Genomic DNA, 25,680 nt, shown 5'->3' with positions numbered 1-25,680 from the left:
ATACATGTTTTCAGTCACAGCAATATTTAATCTTTCAGTTGATTCAGTATTTCTTTCCGTATTTTGTAAACGTTTCTCAGAAAATGTATTTATTCTATAACTCACCAAATATACAATTATGGATCACTCTTGAGAGCGGTTCTAATTATGAAACAATTGGCATCGTGTTATGGATCAGCATAATAAAAACAGCTTTTGGCAACGAATTCATTAAATAAACCTTATTCAAATTATGTAATATGAAAAAATAACATGTTTAAAATCGTATTAAAGATCTCGCATGGCCTGGCCACATTTTATGTGGCTTTTGAGGTTGCAGTAAGATCGAGAGTTCAGGTCTGTCGCTCCCGAAGGTATATGGTACACCGTAACAGTTTGCCGTTTTACGTAGCTTCCCTGTCCCTCGTGCTTTGGAAATAGTGTTTACCAAAGAATCAGCACTGTTTAGCCGTTTAGAGCTTATTAGAAGTTGAGAGGGTGTTTTAATTGCTGAAAATCACATTTGAATCGGAGTGATCCATAACACTGTGCTACAAATGAAAAAAAAATTTGCAAGAACTTCTGAAGTCACCTAGTGTAGGTTGTAGGTCTTGTTGAGTGTATCATTCGCTCATACTAGAAATTTTCCAAACACCCCCAAAATCTGAAGTTATGGTCAAAATACGGTTTTTTGGATCTCAGTGCATACAATTTTTTTTAACTCAGCCATTTCTCAACCGATTTTCAATATTTAGGCAGTTTTGGAAAGAAAGTGAATAGAACTTTCAAAAGATTTACTGGTTTGTACTAATATCACTAATACATGTTGAGTTATTCGAGTTTGAATATAATTTCTTAGATTTTTTCACGCAATTTTTCACTTTAATTTGAAAATTTGCCGCCTGTTTTCGTGAGAAAGATACTACAAATACACAAAATTTTTAAAATAATATTCAATGACGAAACAAACAAAAGTGGTTTTGTGAAAATCGGTGAATATTTGGCTGAGTTATATATTTTTTAAGAAAACCAGAATTTTTGGCTTCTATCCCACAATTATTTCGCGGTGCTACAAATGGTGAAAAAACACAAGAACTTCTGAAGTGACCTACCGTAGGTTGTAGGTCTTGTTGAGTGTAACATTCGCTCATACTAGAAATTTTCCAAACACCCTCAAAATCTGAAGTTATGGTCAAAATACGGTTTTTTGGACCGCAGGGCATACATTTTTTTTAACTCAGTCATTTCTCAACCGATTTTCAATATTTAGGCAGTTTTGGAAAGAAGATAAACAAAGCTTTCAAAAAATCTACTGGTTTGTACTAATATCACTAAAACACGTTGAGTAATTTGAGTTTAAATATAATTATTTAGATTTTTTCACACAATTTTTGAATGTGAGGTCTAAGAACAGGGTTTTGATCAAAACTTCAACTTTTAGGGGTATATGAAACTTTAAGTATGTTCGCTATTAACACTTGACTAGAGCTATTACCCACACTAGGTCACATCAAAAGCTCTTGCATTTTTTACCATTTGTAGCACCGTGAAACAATTGTGCGTTAGATGCCAAAAAATCTGGTTTTCTCAAAAACCTGAATTAATCCACCTAGTGGTACAGAAACCTTTGTTATACTAACTATTACTTTATACATATTAGGCCAGTCAATTACAAATCGTATACCAACGTAAGTCCAATTCCAATAATGAATGAAATGAATTTAAAAGATATTTTTCAGAGAGTTAACCAAAGACGATCATTGAATTAAAGCTTGACGTGGTTTTCGCAAATAATATGAATGTTACAACTGGAGTACATGAGTCTTATCTTTTCGATCACAAACCAATTTTTAAATGCTGGCTAGAAGCAATTAATTTTTTTTTTTTGAAATATATAACATCTGATTTCACACTAGAACAGCAAAAATGTATGTTAGTTTAATGCGGTTCTACTTATTCGCTTTATTTTCAGTAATCGCAGGACCTAGATTTATGAACCAGCATCAAGTTTTTTTTACGAATTGAAGCAAACTTCTGCTCTCGAAATATAGTTCAGAATTATACAGGAAAAAAATTTAGCTATTGATGAAAGTTGCCAATTTAATTCTATCTCAAATGCATTATCTGAAAATGAAGGTTCTCTTCGATCTTTGAGAATTTTAGATTTTCAGAGTGTAGGCGAGAACATTATTCTTTTCGAAGGCCTAGGCTGTATGAAAAAATCCGAAATAAAGACTTTTCAAATCTTGCTGCGATAACGAGAAGTGGAATAACATGGATACTCTGTTTGCACTTAGTCTTAAATTAGAAAGCAATATTTATATCTTACATGAGCATATTGTATCATTCATAGAGATAAGTGACCTTTCACCTGCGCACACTAGTAAACGTGTATAGCCATGTAGAGTTGCTTCAACACTTTTTCCTAATTTTGCCGATTACCAGCTACATTAGATTCCTGGTTACAAATTTAAAACATAGAATAAGTATTCAACTGAAAAATTTTCCAGCTGTTCAAAACGCATTGCATTGCAAACAAAACAGCGATTTATTAGTGTTTTTCTCAACGGGTGACACTAACACATTCGTACGTAAATAGGTCTATACATCTTTGGTAAAGCTTTTCGAAATATCTGCATCGCATGCTTTCATTTGAGCATGCGAACTGTGGGATCAGATTTTGCTACAATGCTTGGCTCCCGAATGCTGTAAATGTTTCTTACTCTTCGCAGATCTATGTTCAACGTATTTAGTATATATTTTATAAAAAGTGAGGACGGGAGCTTCGGATGAAAAGGAGCTAAGTAAGCATTGCAGTTTCTTCAAAAATCTGGTCCAAATTTCCAAGAAAAAGCTAAAGGGTAATTTATTTACACCAGTTAAGACGCACTAGGAAGAGTGTAAAGATTATGAAAAGTTGTCCATAATTGTTGATTTCCTTTGAGAAATAAATAGCGATACGAAAAAAGAGGGATAGAGAAGAAGAAAGAGCAGTGAGAGAGAAAAATTATCCAGAAAGTAAAATATCCCATGTCTAAAATATACTTTGGTCAAAACTCAACAGTTCAAGCAACCAATAAAAGATCGCACTTAGTATGATTTTCAAAGATCTCTGGGGCTTTCATTTGAGCATGCGAATGTCACATTCGGAATAAGCGTTCTGTAAAGAGAGTTTTTTTTTTGTTATTTTTCTTTTTTGGGTCGATTTTGATATACTACACATATAAACAACATATTTACACATACATACGTACAGGAACACATACACAAACATACATAAATTGTTCAATTTGTCGATCTGAGTAAATTGGTGTACAACACATGGCTCTCCGTGCCATTAATTTTGCCTTAAAAGTTAAATTTCTTATATAAAAAATACTCTTTGATCAATATTTTAAAATCTGAGCCACTAATCAAAAATCCACTCGGTAGCATTCTGGGGGAGCACAGTAGCTTCCGTTTGCGTATAAGATCATTAAAATTGGATATTGCGTTCTGTAAGAAAGGTGCGTTACTATTTTGCGGCACATACATACAGACAACATACATACACACACACACACACACACACACACACACACACACATACACACGAACAGACATTGCTCAGTTCGTCGAGCTGAGTCGAATGGTATATACGATTCGACCCTCCGGATCATGGATCTATTTTGCGTTTTTCGACCGATTTTATAACCTTTGTTTAGTATAAGGTAAAACTTATAACTCAGCCAAATATTCACCGATTTTCACAAAACTACTTTTGTTTGATTCGTCATTGAATATTATTTCAAAATTTTAATGCATTTGTAGTATCTTTCTAACAAAAATAGGTGACAAATTTGAAGTTATGTTGAAAAATAGCATGTAAAAGTCTAAAAAATTATATTTAAACTCAAATAACTCAACATGTTTTAGTGATATTAGTAAAACCTGTAAATATTTTGAAAGCTCTGTTTATCTTCTTTCTAAAACTGCCTAAATATTGAAAATCGGTTGAGAAATGACTGAGTTCAAAAAAATGTATGCCCTGAGGCCCAAAAAACCGTATTTTGACCATAACTCCAGTTTTTGGAGGTATTTGGAAAATTTCTAGTATGAACGAATGTTACACTCAACAAGACCTACAACCTACGGTAGGTCACTTCAGAAGTTCTTGTGTTTTTCCACCATTTGTAGCACCGCGAAATGAGGCTGGCATCACGGCTAACTAATAATACGTGCCCCAAAAGCTATCCGTTTAATTAATTAATTTATAAGTGAATTAAGTGGCCAAACTTGTTAAAAAGTGTCAAGTTGTGATCTGTGATGCTTTGTCTAAGTGAGAAAAGTGAAGGTTTTGTGAAAAACACAGTGTTCCTTGCGTGAAAGTGATAATTTTTCCTCGAATATCAATTGAAAATTGTAAGGCCAGCTAAGTTGCGTGAGTGTGAGTGCCTACTTTGTGCGTTGCGCTAACTAGCGGTTCGTTATTAACTTGCGAAAATTGAATGCATGGCGGTGTGAGCGAAGAGAACGATAATATCTGGAGAGAGAGCGAAGAGAGTAGTGTTGCGCTGTGCTTGTCGGCTTTTGTTTCGCTGGCATAGGCATAACCAAAATAAAACAGATGAGTATAAGTTTTTGTATCAAATATTTTAAGAATGCATAGGCTCTGTGTGTAGTGGTTTTTAGCGGGTTTTGGACTTTTACAGAAGTGTAAATGTGTCATCTGTTGGGTGCACAAAGTGTGGTAGCTTTTCGGTTGCGGGTAGCGTTTTTTTTTATATTTACAAACCAGATTGTGCGATGCACTCTCACAGGTCAAAATTGACAGTTTTACAATATAGTTTCAAAATTTATCATTCGAGCATGACAATGCGGCATGCGATTGATGCATCGTCTACAATTGTGGGTCCTGGCAGGGCGGTGACATTTTATTCAGTTCTATGTTCTTGTTTTATGATTTTCCTAGCTTTTGGACAAATGTTGATGTACATAAGTAACTTTTTTTAATTATGTTGAAATCGTTTTGGGCGTGAAAATAGTTCACGACAACTGAACTTTGATTGCAATTATTTTGGCATTTTAATAATAAACTTGGAACTCTGTTTTGTTTAATATGCTTATTTGCATTTTTTTTTTTAATTTTTGGGCTATGAATGCATGGAACTTTGTCAGTTATTATACTCAGTAGGTCTTTGGTTCAAAATGTCGTGTCGCGTATGCGTCGGTAGGAGAAGATGGAGCGGTCGTGCATTATGCCCCGGTGAAACGCATCATCGGCCCGGGTGAGTTTTGTTTATCTAAGGGTTTCCGGAGTGTAGTGAGCACGCTATTGTTTGCTTCGGGGAGGTCAGCTCAGTTTCGCGCACGTTATTTTGACAGCGCTCAGTGTAACTATCCTAATACAGCGGTTTCGGAGTTCAATGACCATTATATCGTATAATGCTCGGGTGTGCCTTGTGGGTTTTTTTTACTCGCTCTAACGGTTCTTTGAGCTGGTACCAGTAGTTTGCGTTCGGCGTGCGGTGCGTTTTACGAAATTCATTCGTTTCGAGGTAAACTTTAATAGTTCACGGGATGAAACGCGAAGTTTGGTGTGATACAGACTGTTAACGATTGGTTGCCGGTGATACCTAGAAACTTCGATTCTCCTATACGCCGATACAGCGATCGTGATGCGGTTCTTTTTATATCGTCTTCTGATGGCCGGTTGCGCAGAGACCGAGAAATATCCATATCGGGCGCGAATTTGTGTAGAAAAGATCGCACCATCAACCTCGATGGATCCAGATCAATTCCTTTCCACTAACACTAATACCTTCCTTTGATACTTGTGGATGATGCAGAGGATTCCTCGGTCTCTAGTAGCAACAAGTATTAAACTAACACTCCCGATATCCCTTCCTCTATTGATCTGCATTGGGCGTGGCCAGCTACGTTATTGACCAGTGAAAAGAAAAATCACCAGGAATTGTACACTGAAAATGGCTTGCTACTCCTAGGCACCATTTTGACGGTTCTTTGTGCAATGTCAGCTGATTCTGGTCAATCGCGGGCAACACACGGGCGATCAAATATGCTATGCTATGCTATTTGTAGCACCGCGAAATATTTGTGGGATAGAAGCCAAAAATTCTGGTTTTCTTAAAAAATATATAACTCAGTCAAATATTCACCGATTTTCACAAAACCACTTTTGTTTGATTCGTCATTGAATATTATTTCAGAAATTTAGTGTATTTGTAGTATCTTTCTCACAAAAACAGGTGGCGGATTTCAAATTAAATTGAAAAATTGCGTGAAAAAAACTAAAAAATTATATTTAAACTCAAATAACTCAACATGTTTTAGTGATGTTAGTACAAACTAGTAGATGTTTTGAAAGCTCTGTTCATCTACTTTCCAAAACTGCCTCAATATTGAAAATCGGTTGAGAAATGACTGAGTTAAAAAAAAAATGTATGCACTGAGGTCCAAAAAACCGTATTTTGACCATAACTTCAGATTTTGAGGGTGTTTGGAAAATTTCTAGTATGAGCGAATGTTACACTCAACAAGACCTACAACCTACACTAGGTCACTTCCGAAGTTCTAAATCGCTGTAGCACAGTGTAATTGTAGAAAACTATCTAGTCTCGGTCCCTATTAAGGAACACTTAAAAAATTACTTATTTTTACAGAAAAATCGTTATCAACCATCGACATTGTGATAAATCGTGAAGAACTTAGCTTGATCTTTGTGTGTAGGTTAGTTTCTGCACAAGAATTAGCGATAATATCACATAGAAACTTTATGAATGATGAGCGTGCTACTTACGCTGATTGGGAAAAACGACGTCGTATATTTTGCAAATGTTACTGATTTCTTCCATCTCAATTTAATCCGGTGTACGTGCATTAGTTTGTCTGTCGTCGACGGAGCGAAGAAAATATATGACAGGAGTTATTTTTTGCCATACAGTACGCGAATGTTGATGATTTCGATCACTTCATATGCTTTTAAAATCACGGCACGATCTGTGTACCGCTATGGAGAGAAACACAAATATTTGCTTTCTCGCAAGCAGATGCAAGCCATGTTTAAAATACGCACTTCATCAAAAATAAAAACCTAAATTAATCCACCTAGCGGTGAGACCCAGCCTTTCTCATTCAAACTTGTTATTTGTTAAAATAGATTTACACCAACACTTAAAAGATACACCTTGATAATTTCTGCTAGATTTATCATTCATATACAACAAATTTTTGTTAGCACAACTATACCGAATATTTAAAATATAACATTATGAACATGCATCAACACATATACATGCGAATAACATTAAATTTTTTCAAATATATGATGCGATTTTGTTTATGCTCGTGGTATAATCGATTTGTACTCATATACTGCGTATAAATATTTAGATTGTTTATGACAACTTTAGTCAGTAGATTTCAAACGATGTATAATTAAATGTTGTTCCTTATAGGGTAAATGTACCCTTAGTGGAGGTAGTACCAATAGTGGAGGTAGTGCGATATAGAGAGTTTTTTTTTTATTTTGAGTAAGATTGGCAAAAAAAGTTTGTATGGGTTTTATGTAATGTTTAAGGGAAAAATTCCCTTATTACAGTGAAACACTAAAGGGAAAAAACGTTTTTTAAAATCACTAGCTGAATACCGCTTGATTTTTAGTGTTTTCTTAAGCTGCATTCGATTTTATTTAAGGGATATTTATTAAGTTAAAACAAAGTCTCATATAATTTTTAGTACTTATTGTGTAGAAAACTCATCCATTTAAAGATTCATTAGCACTTAAATCGTTTTTGTTTGATTTAACCCCGTTTTTTTCAACTGCGCCATAATTGGTACACAGAAACACCGTTGCTCCCATAGTGGAGGCAGTCGAATGTTTACAAGTGTCAAACGAAAACAAATCGTTTACAGTTCAGATTTTTGAATATTCAGCGCATATACAGTGTTTGCGCAACGAACAGGTTTTGAGCTATATCGTTACATCATCGCTGCAGGACAATGCCTTTCCTATTAACTACTTCTTAGCTACGAATAAAAACAACATTTCAAAGGACATTTCATTGACACTTGCACTGGAACAAAGGCCATTCAGCAGTCTATTCCACCAAGTTCATTCAACCGCATGGAAGAAGGTGAAAAAAGAGCCGGGAACTTTCTGCGACGCTATTAAATGTGTACATCCTCAGTTACAAAAGATTAAAGAAGTGTTTCAAAGTGAAAAATAAGTCAATGCACTCCGTGATGTTTCATTAATTTAAAACAATTTGCTTGGGTCCGCCAAAAGTGCGCATTGGACCTCAGCTCACCAGTGTGTCCATTCGCGCCTCGCCGTGTGTGCGATTGTCGCATTTTTTTCTTGCTTCGTCCTCCGCTTTGTGCCGTGTTACACTCCGATTGCAAAACGATCAGCGACGATCCTATTGGCCGTTTTTTTTAGAGATACCACTCGCTTACCCGCCTCTACGCGTTGACGAAGGTGTCCACATATAGGTAAAAACTCTAGAATTCTTGTACCAAAAAAACGTTTTAGCTTCATAACTCATTACAGAATGGATTCTGCAGCGAAAAAAAAAAACACATAAACACGATGAAGGAGCTATCACCCGCTGCATGGAGCTGGTCCTCTCTAAGAAAAATCACTGTACGCAGCATGCAAAGCTTATGGCATCCCTCAGTCTACCGTTCGTTACCGACTTAGTGGCAAGTGGACCAGAAAAGCCCGGAAAGGGCCACCGACTGTTCTAACAGGAGACGAAGAACAGAAACTCGTGCAATATTTGAAAACGATGGAGAAGAAAGGATTTCCGGTAGTTAAGGAATTACTTCTGCATAAAGTGAAGACATTCTTCGGAACGAATTCTCGACCCAATCCGTTCACGAACAATGTCCCAGGTTTGTATTCATTATAATAAAAATCAGTCAAAAAATTGTTAACATCATATCGATTATAGGTCGAAAATGGCTGGAAGGATTCCTTCGCCGGCATCGTGAAATCACTTTCCGCATGCCAGAAACTGTGTCTTCCGCAAATTCTAAAGTAAAAGAGGCAGACATTCGCGGATGGTTCACGAACGTAACATCATATCTCGAGGAAAACAACCTTATGTCAGCCGCATCGGATGCAACCCGCATATACAACGGCGACGAAACGTCATTCTACCTACACCCACAAATGAAAAACGTGCTAGCTAGCCGTGGCAATAAAAATGTGTATGAATGCGAGCATGCAGACGGGCACAAAAACATAACAGTAATGTTTACCTTCGGAGCAGACGGATCAGTTGTACCTCCAGTAGTTGTTATTCTTATGCAGCCCCTTTCTGTGGAAGTATTGCAGAAGTTCCCCGGAGAATGGGGTATTGGCAAAAGACCCCTTTGCACTTGGATGGATACCGCCAACTTTATGCTATACATCAGGAACGTTTTCTACCCTCATCTTCAAAGGAAAAAGTGCAGTTCCCAGTGCTGTATTTCGTGGATGGTCACTCTTCACACACGACTGCGAAGGTGGCCGATCTGTGCTTGGATTTGGGTATTGTGCTGATTGCTTTATATCCAAACACTACGAGAATAACTCAGCCAGCAGACGTCGCCATTTTTAAACCATTGAAAAGTGCCTGGAAGACTGCCGTATCGAAGTGGCGGCTGGAAAATGGAGGTGAAAATATACTGCTGAAACACTTTCCTGACGTACTACAAAAGGCTATGAACAAAGGAATCAAAACGGCCAGTGTTAAGAACGGGTTCAGAGTTTGCGGATTATTCTCTTTTAGTCCTGAAAATGTGGATTACGACAAATGTATTACCAAGTCAACTAGCGAAAACCCTAATAAACCAGTAGCTCAAGAAACAGACAAGGAACTTTCCACCTTCAATTCAGTAGAGGTCAATCCTGAATTGAATGAGGAAAAAAAGGACAAGATGTAATTATTGAAGATTCGGTTATCATTCCAACTTCAATAATCAAAGCTGCTATAGATTGCATTGGTAGGGAGCGCATTAACAGCTTTAGTAGCGGTTCTGTCTTATCTGCAGAAGGAGAAATCATCCGGCAGCTATATGAAATGTTGTTGATGCCTATTGATTCGCAGTTATTGAGCAGTACGACTCCAGAGATGACTGTGTCAAGTGACTACATATTTGAGGATAATCCAACATTACTTGAGGAGGTAGGTGACGATAGTTTCATATCAGATGACAGTATTCCACTCAGTGTCATGAAAGAGAAGACTGGACACAACATTCCGAGCCGTAAAATAAGCATAACCGAATTGCTTCAAACTCCGCCAACTCCTCGTCGGAGCAACATTCACAGGAATTATAAAAGAAAATTCCACCCGGTACTGACGGCCTCAGAGCGGCTTGAAGAAATCCGACGACTTGAACAAGAAAAAGAAAATGATGCAGCCAGGAAAAAAGCCAGAGTAGAGGAAAGAGAGCTTGCTTAAATAAAAAAAGAACAACTGAAGAAAGAAAAAACAAAAATTCGGGAGTGAAAACAAGAGGAAGCTGAGCATCGTAAGAATAAAAGAGAAGAACTTCGAAAAAAGAAACAGAAAAAAGCTGAACTACGAAAAAGGAGAGAGAGAAGAAAAAACGTGAGAAGTTAATGGAAAATAATCGAGAAAAAAAGCAAAAGATCGAGTCACTCGAGGCACTGAAGCTGAAACATCAGAGATAATTCTCGTCTGATGAATTTTTTCAGGTTATTTTTTTTGATATATCATTTTAACTGACTTTTAATATAAGCTATCTTTTGAATACATTGACTTTGTATTCAATGCATTTGAAATGCTCCATGGTTACTGGTTAATAAATCCCTTATTTTCATTAAATGTTAATTTTCAATTGCATAGAAAATGAGCGAAAATGGAAATGAATCCAGTCAACTCGATTTTCTAGTTTGAATTATATCTAAACTCAACTTATTATAATATTACCAAAATTTCACAGATTCTTTTTAGTTTCATTCACAATTCTAAAAAAAATGTTCAGCAGAGTTATAGACAGTGGACTGTAGATTATATAGAAAGTGACGGACTTATGTCCCATTTTTTGTGTAATAAAATATTCACATTGATTTCCATATTTATTTTAAACTCATCGTTTTTTGTTTTCTATACTTGTAACTGTTCAACAAACTTCAAAATGTACAATCTTCATCCATTTCATTTATAGAAATTTCAAGTTTTTGAAACTACCTCCGCTATAGGTACATGGTACCACCATTATAGGAACAGTACCTCCACTAAAGGTCCACTAAAGCTATGATAACAATTGTTGATTTTTTTCAAATTCATTAGTTTTAAAAATGCACAAAGAGTTATTTATCAGCAAAACAACTAAATTGTCTATCAAATCATATGTTCATACATCCAAAGTTAACTGAGTCTCAATTGGATTCGTTAAAATTTCTCAGAAGCAGCTACTATTTGCGCCACTATTGGTACATTTACCCTACATTAATTTAAATGATCTTATTTGTAAAAATAAAATTCTTTAACGCAGTTGATATTACTGACGTTTCTGGGGGGCATCCAATGAATGACCAAATACCATTCAATATGGGTTCCAGAATCCGACCTCAAACCCCATTTTTAATCTAGATGACAACTTCTGGTTACCTGATAATCCCAAAATCATAAAATTGCCGAACTGCCTAATCTGGGCATTTCGATGGCGAAGTAGCGACCATTTCCGATCAATAGCCTAAAGTGACAAATATCATCTAATACGATTTGGGGAAGGTGTGATACCCTGAAACTATAAATCATCTTCAGACGCCATTTTAAATTTCGAGACAGTAGCTTCCGGTATCTGGAAACCAGTCTAGAAAAAACAAACATTACCAAATTTGAGTTTTTCAGTACCCGGGATGATGCTCAGAGGCCAAGAATCAACTCCATACTTCATTTTAAAATCCGAATTTGCGACTTCCGGTTACTGGAAAACATCCTTCATTTGCCAAATACAATCCAATAAAGGTATATCAACTCTTTGGATTTTAGAATAATGATGTTGTATTTAAAGGAATAAATGGAGCATAATATTTGAAATTTGACGTAATATTTGTATTAAATAAATAGTCTTTCTATCATAATGACTCATTATTTGAACTTTGATCAAAGCAGCTAGTTTTAAACAGACTTTGGGTTTTGTTTCTTTGTAAGTTCGTTTGACACTTGTTTTCTTTAAATAGGTTGTGTAATCTTTGAAAGAATAGACTTTTAATATTTTTACATTTTAACACATAATGGTCAAAATAAAAGTCCAATTACACTGGTTAACGCAAGTATGGCCCCGAAGGTCAAAAAATGAAAAATTATAGCTTTTCAACCATTCCTGTGATTTTTTTCTTTCTAGAGCAACTATTGTGAGCTTTAGAGCAGCATTTATTTTTCGATTTTGTCAACCAGTGTTGTTATTAAAGAAATGGGTACCAATAAAGCAACTAAACCTTTAATTTAAAACTAAGATTGTTGAAATCAGTTCAGCCTTTTTGGCAAAACGAGTCCGTTCATTTTATACCTGTTTTGTTCAAATAGGATGTGTAGTTTCTGAGATAATGGAGTTTCATAACTTTTCATTTTGATACATAACAGACAAAGTCACAGTCCGATTATAATAATATTCAATAGGGTGTTATCAGGCAACTAGACCTTTCTATTGCAACTTATTACATGAAAATCGGTCCATCCATCTCTGAGAAAAGAGAGTGAGTTCAAGCAGTTTTAGAAACAAGTTTCTTTTCAAAGCCTGATTTCACATTATTATACATAACGGACAAAGATAAAGTCCGAAAACAATAAAATTCAATAGGGTCTTATGGGCCAACAAGACCTTCCATATGACACTAATTTTGTGAAAATCGGTCCAGCCATATCTGAGAAAAGTGAGTGAGTTTTAACAGTATTTGAAACACGTTTCTTTGCATAACTTTTGTACTACATATCTAATTATTATAAAATTATTTTACAAATGGTTCAAAAAACAAACCCGTTCTTTTGATACCAATTTTGTTCGAATCGGTTGCGTAGTTTCTGAGATAATGAAGTTTTGTGATTTTTACATTTTGATACATAACCTCGAAACAAAAAATCTGATTACAATAAAATTCAATAGGTTTCTATGGGGCAACTAGACCTTTCATTTGCAATTAATTTCATGGAAATCGGTCCAGCCATCTCTGAGAAAATCGAGTGAGATTGGGAGTGCGTTACATACATACATACACACACACACAGACACACACACACACACACACACACACACACACACACACACATACACACACACACAAACACACACACACACACAGAAAATGCTCAGCTCGTCGAACTAAGTCGACCGATATACGAGATTTGACCCTTTAGAGCACATTTATACCTTTGGTTTTTCCAGTGATTGCTATACCTTTCTAGGAAAAAGGCAAAACAGAAACTTATTTTGATGGTACAAAACTCGTGAAACAGTGGTGTTTCCAAGAAGACATTTTATAAAAGATAGCTGCGGGAGAGATTTTGCAAATATGTAAATAAAGAGAACTGAAGTTTTGCTAACCCTTGCATTACGGCTCTTGATTGTATGTTCTCCAGCAGCAACGCATACAAGCTCGTGGTTTTCTTACATTTTATTTCTTTTAGTTCGTTACTTTTTTTGTCTAATGCGCGGTCATAAAACACAAAAAATGATGAAATGTTACTCGAACTTAAGAAAATTTTCTAAAACGTTCATTCAAATTTATTTATCGAAATCGTTCACTGAACGTAATTTTCCAAATACAACTGAATAAGTTGATTCGGCGAGGAAAATGTAATCTAATGTATTTTCCCCAGCATATGGAAAATTAACAAGTTTTATAGCAATGGTCGTAACTATATTAAAATGGAGCACTTCTATGTCGTCTTGGATGTTCGGATGACTTGCTCATTTGCAGAAATCACGAACTGAAACGATGAATAATAGTTCAAGCTCTTATTAAACTTAAACTTTCAATTTGGAATGACTTTACATCTAGTGAAACCTTTACTATATGTCACGTCTTTCAGTACTATTTCTTATGTCGCTTCACTTTTTTCGATTTTCCCGCTAATGTACACTAAAAAAATTTAAGTCAACATTAATTAAGTAGCCGTGGCTCAGCATTCCATATTGACATGATAGTTGTGAATTACATTTTTCATTCACGATTAACATTACCATTCTATTCAAATGATTTAAATTTACGTTTTTAGATATTGTTGTTTTCATACAAAAAAAGATATTTGTATTGATACAAAATCTATCGATTTTACAAAGATTTTCGAACTAAAAATTTGTAGAAGTTTTTTTTTAATTCAAAATACAGATTAAAATGAGGCATCCCTGTGTGTGGTGCTAGTTTAGGGATACCATCCGTTTTGATTTATTAGGACATGTCCTGATTTTGTAACCCATTTGGAGTGTCCCGATTTTTTTTTTTCATATTTTAGCATTTGTTCTGATTTTTCTGAATGATGCCGGATATTCAAAAAAGTGTTCAGAACTGTTCAGAACTTTCATCTTGACTCCAGGAAGGAACGAACTTATTTCGAATGAATTCTTTCTTGGGTTGAATCTTGACGAGCGAAATTGTCTAGTCGTTGAAACCGTTAAACGACAATTGTTAAGTTTATTTCAAACAGTTTCCTAGTGTTGCATTTTGAAAGGTATCTACTAACGCCTAATAAATCAAAGTTGCAAAATTAAATCGTTCTAGAAATACGCAAATATGAGTCTTTTGGCGTATTTTGAAGTGCAAATCTCAAATTACGTGTTTTATTTATTATTACCTCAAAAAATAAAAATAGCTTAGATCAAATTTTTGCTGAAAAAAAGTTGTCCGGTTTTTAATTTCGATTTATTCATTGCATCAAACACCGCGTGATCCGAGTGTGCGAGCTTGATCATGTTTTCTATTGCTTGCAGTGCTACCAGGAATCCTGGTTTATCTGGATTATCCAGACTTTTAAAATGTTTACAAATAGGCAGATTTGATGTTCAACCTTCCAGAATTTTTGTAAATGATTATCAAAATTTTATTTTCTCTGTTTCGCAAAAAGGTCTTCACTTCAAATTGTGCTCAAAAATTTGCAACTTTCTCACTTAAAATTTTGCGGGCCTAAAGAATTTCATCCGAAAAAATAACCTTTGTCTCACGAAACGACTACCAGATTTTTTACTCTATCGAAAAAAATTGAAAAATAGTAATTTTGAGCGACAGTTTTGCCATATTTGCTATTTGTACACGCGGTAAATTAATATTAATATTTTAATTTCTAATTTAATAATTTCATCGTGCTTCTGAGAAAGTTTTATACGAAAAACACCTTTAAATCAGAGGTGTTTCGAGAGAAATTCGAGGTACAGCATTTTTAAGAAAGAGAGTCAGATTTAAAAATTTCATCTATAAAAAAACTTTTCTTTGCAGTGTTGAATTATGAATTTGAACCTAATAATTCCAAATCAATAAACACAGGTATTTGGCAACACTTGCGGTCAAAATTTATGAATTTTCTGAATTCCTTGGCTAGTTTCCTTCAAATTGCATCATCCAGAATGTTTATAGTCGACACAATTGAGGGAAATTAAAAAACAAATTAGAGAAATTATAAACAAAGAGAATTGTTTGATACTTGTATGATTAGTATTGTACATGAATGAAACCACTAAGTGATAAGTGGTTTTCGTGTGAAATTTACTCGAGAATACGAAGAATTTGTCGAATTTCAAATCAATATATAATTATTTGCCTAAAAACTCAGATGCAAAATCAACATATCTTGCAACCAGCGTTGCAAAGCGAGCGAGAAGCAAAACCTTTCTCCTCCTTTCTGCTTGAGAACGAGGCATACCCTTTTCAAGTCTTTTGCTTGAGATACTCTTAATTCATGATGCATTTCCATGAGTAGCAGCAAGCGCGCACCGACACGCAAAAACTCTTTTGTATTGCTAGTCGCTGAGTAGCAATACAAAAGAGTTTTTGAGTTCCTGCTTGCGAGTAGAAGTACTCGACTAGGAGGAGTGTTCGAAAACGAAAATGCTTTCTTCCCGGTTTTGCTTCATGCACCGCCAGCCAACAGTGGGGCGAAGAATATGTAAAATATCGCAACGTGTAGGGTATCGAACTACTTTGGTAAGTTTTTTACAGCAGTTTAATGAAAAACCAGCCGAAGCAAACCGCTGCCTAAAAAGTCTGATACCCTATTATATTTTGTCCCTCTGCAACCATCGCAAAACATATTGAAACAATTGTCTTCGGCTGGTACACGCGAGTACACACGCGAAGAGTGGACGGGAGTGTGTGCATATGATCTCGGTAAAAATGCGAGCAACCAAGAAAGTGAAAAAGAACGAGGAATTGCTTGAATGGAGAATTTTCCACTGTGTGATGGCGGTAGCAACGAGAACCTCACATGAGGTTTTACATGCTGCTTACGAGCGAGACTAACAACACTGCTTGCAACACTGCAGCTTAAAATTAATATTTTTCGGGATTCCTCGACTGATTTGGTTGGAAATGTGATTTTTAGAATGTCCATTTTTATAAAATGTTTGAGAATAAAAAAACACTTTGAAGAGAATATTGACTAATAATAGAAAAAAATGACTATATTTTTTTGAACGCTGTTACTCGAGTTTTGCTCATCATACCTTTGAGTGATAAATATTCTTCGTATAATTTGTCTCAGGAATACCATGCAGTTTTCAAATTTAATAGCAAAATATACTCTCTTGCCGGAAGATACAATATGGTTTTAAGAATGCAAAAAAAATGGTAACACTGCCGCTCAAAACTTTCTTTTTTTATTTCTTTGACAAATTCTCTTAAAAAAATATATATCATTTTATTTTTGGACATTATACATTTGTAGCTCTAATTTGAAGTAAAGAAGGAAAAAAGTTTGATAAAAAAATAAAAAAAAAATTCACAAAAAAGAGGGTTCAGCGGTGAGGGGTGGTCTAATTGGCACCAAAGTTGTAATTATTCCAGAGTGACATTATGTGAATAATTCATTGAATTTTGAGCTAAATCTAAGAAGGTTGGTAACATGTTTATTCGTTTTTTGCACAATTGAGATGGGATGACCTATTGAACGAACCAAATCGTTTAGTGGACCACCAGTCATATTAACTCAATTTATGCGAGAATTAGGGAGGCTACCAAAAAACTTCCATGGAGAACATCTTAGCTTACGAGAAACATTTGTACAGTCCAATTTAGGGTAAATTAATCCCTCGAGTTTTCGCAAAATTTGAGTTAACCTGGTGAGGGGTCCGTCATTGGAAAGGTGTCCATTATAGGTTAATTTAGCCTAGGTATAATTATTAGAAATAGTTCACACCAACCGATATTTCCTTCGTTTGATTTCCGAAAGACTCCTGAAAGATTTACAGAAGTTTAATATAAAAATTCTTTCAATAATTAAATAAAGATTCTAGGGTAAATCAACCTATAGTGGATCCTTTTCCTATATTGGACCACCCACCAGAATAACTCTATTTATGCGGAAATTTGAGGGTTTTTCAGAAAACTTCTATCGGCAAACATGTTATCCCACCAATCTGCTTCAGAATCACAAAAAAAACTTTCCATTATGTTTCCCGATGGAAGTTTTTTGAAAATCTATCGAGTTTTTGCGTAAATTGAGATAATATAGCGAGTGGTCCACTACAGAAAAGGGGTCCACTATATGTTAATCTTTTTTTCCTTGGTGCTACATTCCGATTCGGAACTTGACCTTCTGTTTATTTATACACAGACTTCGCAGCCGACTGTTTAGTGTACAGGACAATTGCGGGGCTAGCGCTACGATCCTACTGACATTAACAGTCTCTCCCGAGCCGAGATTCGAACCTACGACGACTGTTAGGCCAGCATCGTACCTCGTGATCATCTGGGAGATGATGATATGTTAATTTACCCTACTTAAATTTTTTTTGCTTAAAAGTATGTCTTTCAGTTAGGTACGGATGTAACATGAAAACCAAAAAAAATGGAAAAAATTATCAGGTTTTGAGCACTTATATTTTTGTCATTTCTCATCGGATCCACAACTATTTAGTAACAATTCTTTTTCAATTGGATTTCAAGAAAAAAAAACAGTTGATTTGTTGATACACCTTCAATTAATTGGTAAATAACGAGTCCTACTCAAATCAACGACACACACACACTTCCCACAATGTTACGCCGCACAATTTGAAAATTTGTTGTTACGGGTGACAACTCAAAATTTGGATTTTTAGAGGTTCTCTTACTCCACAACAAACATGCTCAGAGAGAAATGAGAGTATGTATATGAAAGTTCTCTCTCTCCTCTGATTATTCCAATATTTTTTATTTTGTTTAGGCATGTCTGGTTCTGTGGCATAGAAACAAGGAGCATCACGCAAGCGCATTGTACAGTCCGCTATGAACAAAACAACAATTTCAGCATAAATTTTGAAAGCGAAAATCTTCCGGTTTTTATAGCGTATGATTTCCTGCAAACCTCAACTATAATCGGCCAGGAAGGTAGTAGAAGACCGGCCAGAGTAATGGGCAGAAAAGGACTTTTTCCTTTTTGTCTAAATTATGGTCAATGCCTAATGGCTTGGCTATCAATCAAAATGTATACCAGAACGAATATTTGAACAAATTTGTGATTCCTTTTTTCCAAAACACCATTCCGATGAAAAGTATGTGTTTTGGCCAGATAAAATATCTTCACATTACGTCAAAAAACACAAACGCTTCTGTACAGCCTCTCGACTCTATTTGTACCTCAAATACGCAACCCAACGAACCTACCTCAGTGTTGTCCAATCGAAGATATCTTTAGGATTTCGAGCAAAAATTACTGGGGATCCTAACAGTTGATCGGTAGAATCAAGAGATGCATTCGAAAAGAGAAGTACGGCTTCAAGTACATCGCTCTTGTTCCGGCATCATAAGAAAGTTTCGTCGGTAACGGACCTTTCTTGAATGTTCAAAATTTTTGTTAGTTAATTATAAATGTATTTTCATGAGAAATAAATCAGTTTTTCTCTAAGCTCATTCACCTTTTTTAACAGCGATGGAAAAAAATCCAAATTTTTAGTTGTCACCCGTTAAATACATATGTTGTATTACAATTAGCACATTTAATTCCCACGATAAATCTTGAATAAAGTTTCATTGGCATGAGTGACCTGTTCTCGGCCAGTGAATTAAGACATCATCAGTGTTTCTATTTTCATCACGTTCGCTTACAACACATTAATCAAAGTCAAACAAAAATCTTATGTTTGCATCTTACTGTGAACAATTGAGTTTCTTAACACCGAGAAGTGAAAAAGTTGTTACCAGCTAGATTTTACTAGAAAAAGTGTCGAAAGCAGAACACCTGGCTCTGGTCAATTAAATTAGCAATTCAAATCGAATAGAAAGCATAAAGAAAGTTAAACTCAGTGATCAATGCAACAAAAACTGCATCTACTGCACGCAGCCATGGTTTTGTGATTTTTCAGCCGATTAGAATAAAATTATCATCGGAACCCGGCCATAAACAATACAGCAATGAAGCTCATCCATTCAGATCGCGTCAGAATGAGTTCTTTGCACCGAATTGGATTGTTATTCAAATCACCAGTAGATTATCGTATGTTTGGAAACAGACAACAAAGTAGTTACTGCGGCTGCTGCACATATATGCTAGTGCATGCTCGACACTAACTGTAGGCTTAGCTTTTAATTCAGCTCCTAACTGGTTGTTTTCCTATAATTCGCGTGATCATAAACAAAACCACGTAGCAAGTAGCAGTTAAAGCGGGGACTTTTTGACACCTGCCAACTTGCAGTAAACATGCAAACTGTTGCAGCCTGAATTGGCCCTGAATGCAAGACAATCTGTTGGCAGCACTTGACAGCTTACATTGAAGGTCACGTTCAGATGCAGTTAATAGACGTACTTAGATTAATGGTGGTTTTTTCTACTTCTAAGCGTTGTCGGTAAGTCCACTGTGACCGCAAGAGATGACTCTTGAAGGAAAAAAAACTTATTCTTTAAGTGTGGTCACTCCAGCGGACAGCATTCCAAGGCGAATTTATAGCCCGAGTGGTAGGCGACAGAATTGTAACTGTCAGTCGCTAATTTGAATAAGTATTTAGAACTCCGTGAAATGAGAGCAGAATAAACATTCTCATAATAATGCAGGTCACTAGCCATTTCAATACTCAGGTTCTTTTCTATCAATGCATGGCTCCAGAATATTATACCGACTATGGTCACTTACCTCCTCTTGAACTTCCTCGTACACGAGACCCTGGGTTGCGTTCGGGTCGACCCGCACGTTCCACATGCGCAGCGAAGCTGGTCCATCCTTGAACAGACCTTCGGTTTGCTGCAGCGTTAAGTTATGGTTTTCACCAAACGCACTGAACGACACTTTATGCGTTTTGATCTGTTGTATGCTAACATCACTAATTCTATTGCTATCACTATCACTCTCAGCATTCGGTGGTGGCATCGGTTGCGGTTGCATTTCCGGCAGAATTGGTTCCTGCTCCGTACCGCTGCCATTGCCGTCAACATTTGTTCGCTTCTTCGGTGGCACCGGATTTTCACTATTTTTCTCACTGAACTTCACTTTACTTAAATCTTTTTTTACGTGGTGGTTTCCGGCACCACCTTCCTGCAAGAGATTGCTGCTACTGGCTTTTGAGCTTCCGGTATCTATACTCCGTTTGCGACGGTGGCGCAGCGTTGGTTGATTGGTGTGATGCGTTAATTGGACCAACTCGTAATTTGGAACCGCCTCCGGATGGTCCACATGGAACACCTCCTGCAGCTGGGCCGATGTCATCTGATGATGTATCTGCAAGCGTAATTGAAAGAACAAAATTAACATCAAATCAAAGATACTGTAATCTGAAATGCTGTGTAAATCATGTACTCAGCAATTACTTCTGTTTTTATCCCCGACATAATCGATTTCTATTTGTTACGCCAATCATTTTGCCACTCAAGAGTTAGATTCGAATTTGCAGCAAAGCTAAGTATCGATCATTGGTTCCAGCGGTTTCAAATTGACAGTGGTGACAAAAACATAGCATGATTAGTTAGTGCTGGCCGCGCTAGTGTCGGATCAGTGCTATAATCCTTGCAAATACGGTGAACTTTTTCGAGACGCGAGCCATCCTTCGTTTCGTATGTGCGGCAAGTCTCGTTCGACAACAACTGCGCAGGTGACCCGCTTGGTGCGTGAACGAGTCATTATTTTCCTACGTTTGTCCCCACGTGGCCTTTGAAGTAAATACGAAGAAATACGCAGCCGCAACATGCGCACCGGCCTCTCCGACATGCGAGCGAGATGGCAATTTTAATTGAAGTCGTATTAAACGACATGGGAATTTTGATTGCGAGTAACGGATTCCCCATGTGTTGCGCAACACCTGACCAAAGACGGTGGATGCTACTCATTATGGTTGAAGAATGGTTTGAACCAAGTTAGATGGATTGAGGTTGGCTTACTGTTTAGTGTTTCAGTGAATGCTTCTATGTATGAAATATTGCTTGTTATGGATTGCCTTAGTTTATCAGTTATGTTTACAACAATACCAACGATTTTGTATCGTTTCCAGGAATATTGCTAAATTGACATAAAACAATTAAAGAGTCGGTGCCTGAGTGCACAAGGGCAATCTCAGGGTGGAACTACGGAATATTTTGAGTCCTTTTTTCATGACAGAAATTATAAATATAATCACTTATGCCAATTTTGCTTAGCTCACGAAAAAAATACTAGCTTTTTCGGCGTGCTGATACTTTGTACGAAAGACCGAAATAAAAATAAAAACGAATCTCGGTACGCTGTATTTTACGAAAAGCGGGGTCACGCAGATATCAGAATGATGAAGGAAAAACAAAATCAACCCTTTCGTAAGTGTTCCAGCGATGGTTGTTAAACGAGCAGTAAGATAAACTATCGACCTTCCTAGTCACCAGTAAAACAGGTTTTTAGACACTATTGAAGAAAAAAAAGTGCAAACAAAAACTTTTCCTTGTTCAACAATGTTTTACGTTGAAAATGTTTAAGGGCAATAAAAAAAATAGAAATCTGAAATGACCATTTTTAAATCAATTTATGTTTTTATAACTATTCAGTGAAGGTTACAGATTCAACTTTTTCGAAATTTTGTAAAAAAAAATTAAACGTTTTTCTAAAGACCATTTCTTTCTTTCTGTTTACACGCAGGAAAAAAATCAAGATTCCTGGCTTAGGTCTTAATGGAACGAAATTAGAACTTTCTCAAGAAGTCAACTACTTAGTTACTCTAGACAGCAAATTAAACTGGAGCTTACATATGGAAGAAATAATAAATAAGACCACAAGTGCCTTATGGATCAGTAAAAAAAACTTTGGTAACAAATGGGGATTGAAGACAAAGATGATCTATCGGATCTATACAGCTATCGTTAGACCCAGAATAACATATGCGTCCTTAGTATGGTGGCCAAAAACAAATGTCAGGTATGCTCAAAAGAAGCTGGAAATGTTGCAAAGACTTGCCACAATTTCCATCACGGGAACAATTCGAAGTACTCCTTCAAGGGCACTAGATGCTATGTAAGCTTACTTCCATTTCATCTATTTGTACAATTAGAGGCAGAAAAAAGCGCACTAAGGCTACAAAGAACAAAAAAGTTCCTTGAAGGGGACCTTAGGGGACACCTCAGTATACTTGAAAATTTCAAAATCAACGCAATGTTATCTCAGGAAGACTGGATGGATAGGCAGTACAACTTTGAACGACTATTCTAAGTGACTGAGCCAAGTCGCACTGAATGGGAATCAGGTGGGCCTAGCATTCAACCAGGCTCAATAGTGTTCTACACGGATGGCTCCAGGTTAAACAATAGGGTTGGCGTTGGGGTGGCAGGCCCTGGAGTCAACCTATCAATACCTATGGAAGAGTGGCCAACAGTATTTCAAGCAGAAATACAGGCAATAATTGAATGCGCTACAATTTGCTTACGACGTAACTATAGACATACAAATGTATGCATTTTTTCGGATAGTCAAGCTGCACTAAAAGCACTGGAATCCGTTTCCTGTTCTTCGAAATTAGTATGGTATTGCATTCAATTGCTACAGCAGGTGGCTAGAAATAGTAAAGTAAACTTATTCTGGGTACCTGGGCATTGCGGCATTGAAGGGAATGAAAAAGCTGATCTGTTGGCGAGAAATGGATCAATGCAGTTGTTCATAGGGCCATAACCGTTTTGTGGGATCTCAGAATGTGCCCTCAAAATGGAACTTAAGAAGTGGGAAAAATCAATGATAGAAAACATTTGTAAAAACATTAATTCAGCTCGGCAATCGAAAAAATTTATTGCACCCCAATAAAACAGTAACCCAGCGATTGCTCAGTATCTCAAAAAAGACTTATGTATCTTCAGTGGCCTTGTAACGGGACACTGCCCAAGTAAATATTTCTTTAAACAGATAGGTAAATTGCAAAATGATGCCTGTCGCTTTTGTAACCTAGATAAAGAAACCTCGGAACATTTATTATGTGACTGTGAAGCACTCTTTCAAAAGAGGAAGCAATTCTTGGATAAACACTTAATACAACCATTAGATATCTGGATGACTTCTCCCAATAAGGCAGTGAACTTTATTCGTTCAATAATACCTTATTGGGACGATGCCTATATTCAGCAAGTGGAAACCATTCAACCTAATAGTGGTACGACACCCTGATGAGGCTTACATCAAATAGGGGCCCGCCACAAAAGATCAAATCTCTGGTCGCAGTGGAAAATGTACCCAACAGGAAAAAAGACCATTTTTGAACTAATTTTCTTCAACTATTGTAAATATTTGGCTATATCGATTTATCCAAAAAAGTTTAAAAACTTTCCAGTTGTTAGTTCGTGAAAAATGAAGTGGACAAAATTGCTTAGTTTAATAAGGCCTACACACACAAGGTTTCATAGAATTCCAAGAAGGTGCTGCCAAATTCCGGACGATTTTTTGAGAAATCAGTCTTTTGAATTTTCATGCTTTTATGTTTTTTTTTCAATTCAACAGTCAGAATTACCTATGGAAGACGTTAACAAATTAAAATATTTTGAAAATAATATTAAAAATAAAGATGGGAAAACAAGACTACAAAAAATATGTATGTATCTGGAATCTTCCACTTTCAATAAAATGCTTTAATATTTAACGGCATGCTTACAAACAATTGTTAGAAAACTCAAAAATTATTCTTGGAAGAAACCTTAATTCTAGACTTTCTAATAAATCAAAATAAAAGAGGTGAATCATCTAATTTGGATAAATATCACCAAAATGTTCACTCTTTGTTCGAACATGGATGAAAATAACGGTTAAGAAGCATTAAATAATCTTTTTTAAAACAATTTCAATGCATGATCTGGAAAAAAATATGTTTTAGGGATTTTTACTCGTCCTGAGAAAAGTTTTTTCAGCATTCCTTTTCTGTCAGTGCAACTGTGTTTCACAGAAAATTTAAACATCAGATTATAATTAATCAAAGATATTTATTTCGACTTTTATCTGCAATAGGCCTCTGTCAAAAATATTGTCATAGAAAAGTTTTTCATATTGCCCGAAATACTGAAAATATACCACAGCAAACTCGATAATTTCGAACGAATTTAGGTTTAAAATTGGGCAGCAGAGAATATTTTCTAAAATAATTCGGAACTGATTCTTCGAACAGAGGTTTTTTGCTCACTTCAACTGGTATCAATAGCATGGAATTATACATGTATAATATACATTGCGTATTGACGAAGATCGATAAACAATCACATTCAGCTTTTCAAGCGCCATTGTCTACCAGGGATAATGGGGCTTAACTGAATCGTATTCCCTTTCAAAATCCACTAATATATGAGATGCCTGCAAGCTGTACTCCCGGAACTTAACTATCATCTGTCATAGAGGGTTTATTTCAAGATTACTTTTTTGCAGACTGAGCAATAATTGCTACAATTGAATAAACGACTCATTCTGGTTTTGCAATACTATCTGGCTAATGGCGTCGTGCAGTCGCTTGGTTCCAGTTCAAGAAGTTTGACCGGGATACTTTCAAATGGATTTGCCGTTTTTTACCGCTGAATGTTGAACAGATCTTACAGATGACGAGTACAAAGTCGCTAATTGTTCCCCAAGTGGTTGCAGGCAATGACGCAGCGATTGCGGGAGAATTTTATGATCAAGTAGATTTTCCCGGGAAACCGCGACGTGGCGGTGGAGATGTACGACGAGACCTTTCTCACCCTGGATGGCAACGACTGGCAGGGCACTTCGTATTTTGCTTCCTCCAGGAAGGAATTGAGCTCCGAGGTAAAGCTCATTTGACTCACCAAGCTCCTCAAGAAAGTGCTGCTGTGGCTGACAATAAGGGATAATGGTTCCTCATCGGCAGTTGTTTTCGCCGATACTTGAAAGGGTAACTAACAAGGCTCGGTAATAAAAAGCAATAGAGTCTATACATAAGCGTGTAGAGGGAAGAGTAAAAGTATGAAAAATCGTCACTTACTACGGTGACAAAGTAAGCTTACTTTACGTTATTGTCGTTAGAGTTGCACAGATGCACTCGGTTTCTTGCAAAATTGATTGTAATAAATCCATTTTTTCTTTCCTAACCGACATTACCCCCTCTGGGAGAAGGACTGGCAA

General features: G+C 36.3%; 1 protein-coding gene across 6 annotated transcripts in view; it reads right to left on the bottom strand.

Moving 5' to 3' along the window:
* Positions 1 to 25,680, bottom strand: part of LOC129720721 (A disintegrin and metalloproteinase with thrombospondin motifs like) — a 379,962-nt gene that overhangs the window by 235,259 nt on the left and 119,023 nt on the right. For all 6 annotated transcript variants that reach the window (XM_055672349.1, XM_055672350.1, XM_055672351.1 and 3 more), the window contains exon 3: positions 20,257 to 20,838. In XM_055672349.1, coding sequence (XP_055528324.1) covers positions 20,257 to 20,838 — 582 coding nt within the window. The remainder of the gene's footprint in view (positions 1 to 20,256; positions 20,839 to 25,680) is intronic.

This window comes from Wyeomyia smithii, chromosome 2, assembly GCF_029784165.1.
Source record: "Wyeomyia smithii strain HCP4-BCI-WySm-NY-G18 chromosome 2, ASM2978416v1, whole genome shotgun sequence".
In the NCBI taxonomy this organism is placed as follows: Eukaryota; Metazoa; Arthropoda; class Insecta; order Diptera; family Culicidae; genus Wyeomyia; species Wyeomyia smithii.
This window is presented reverse-complemented; position numbering and strand designations above follow the sequence as displayed.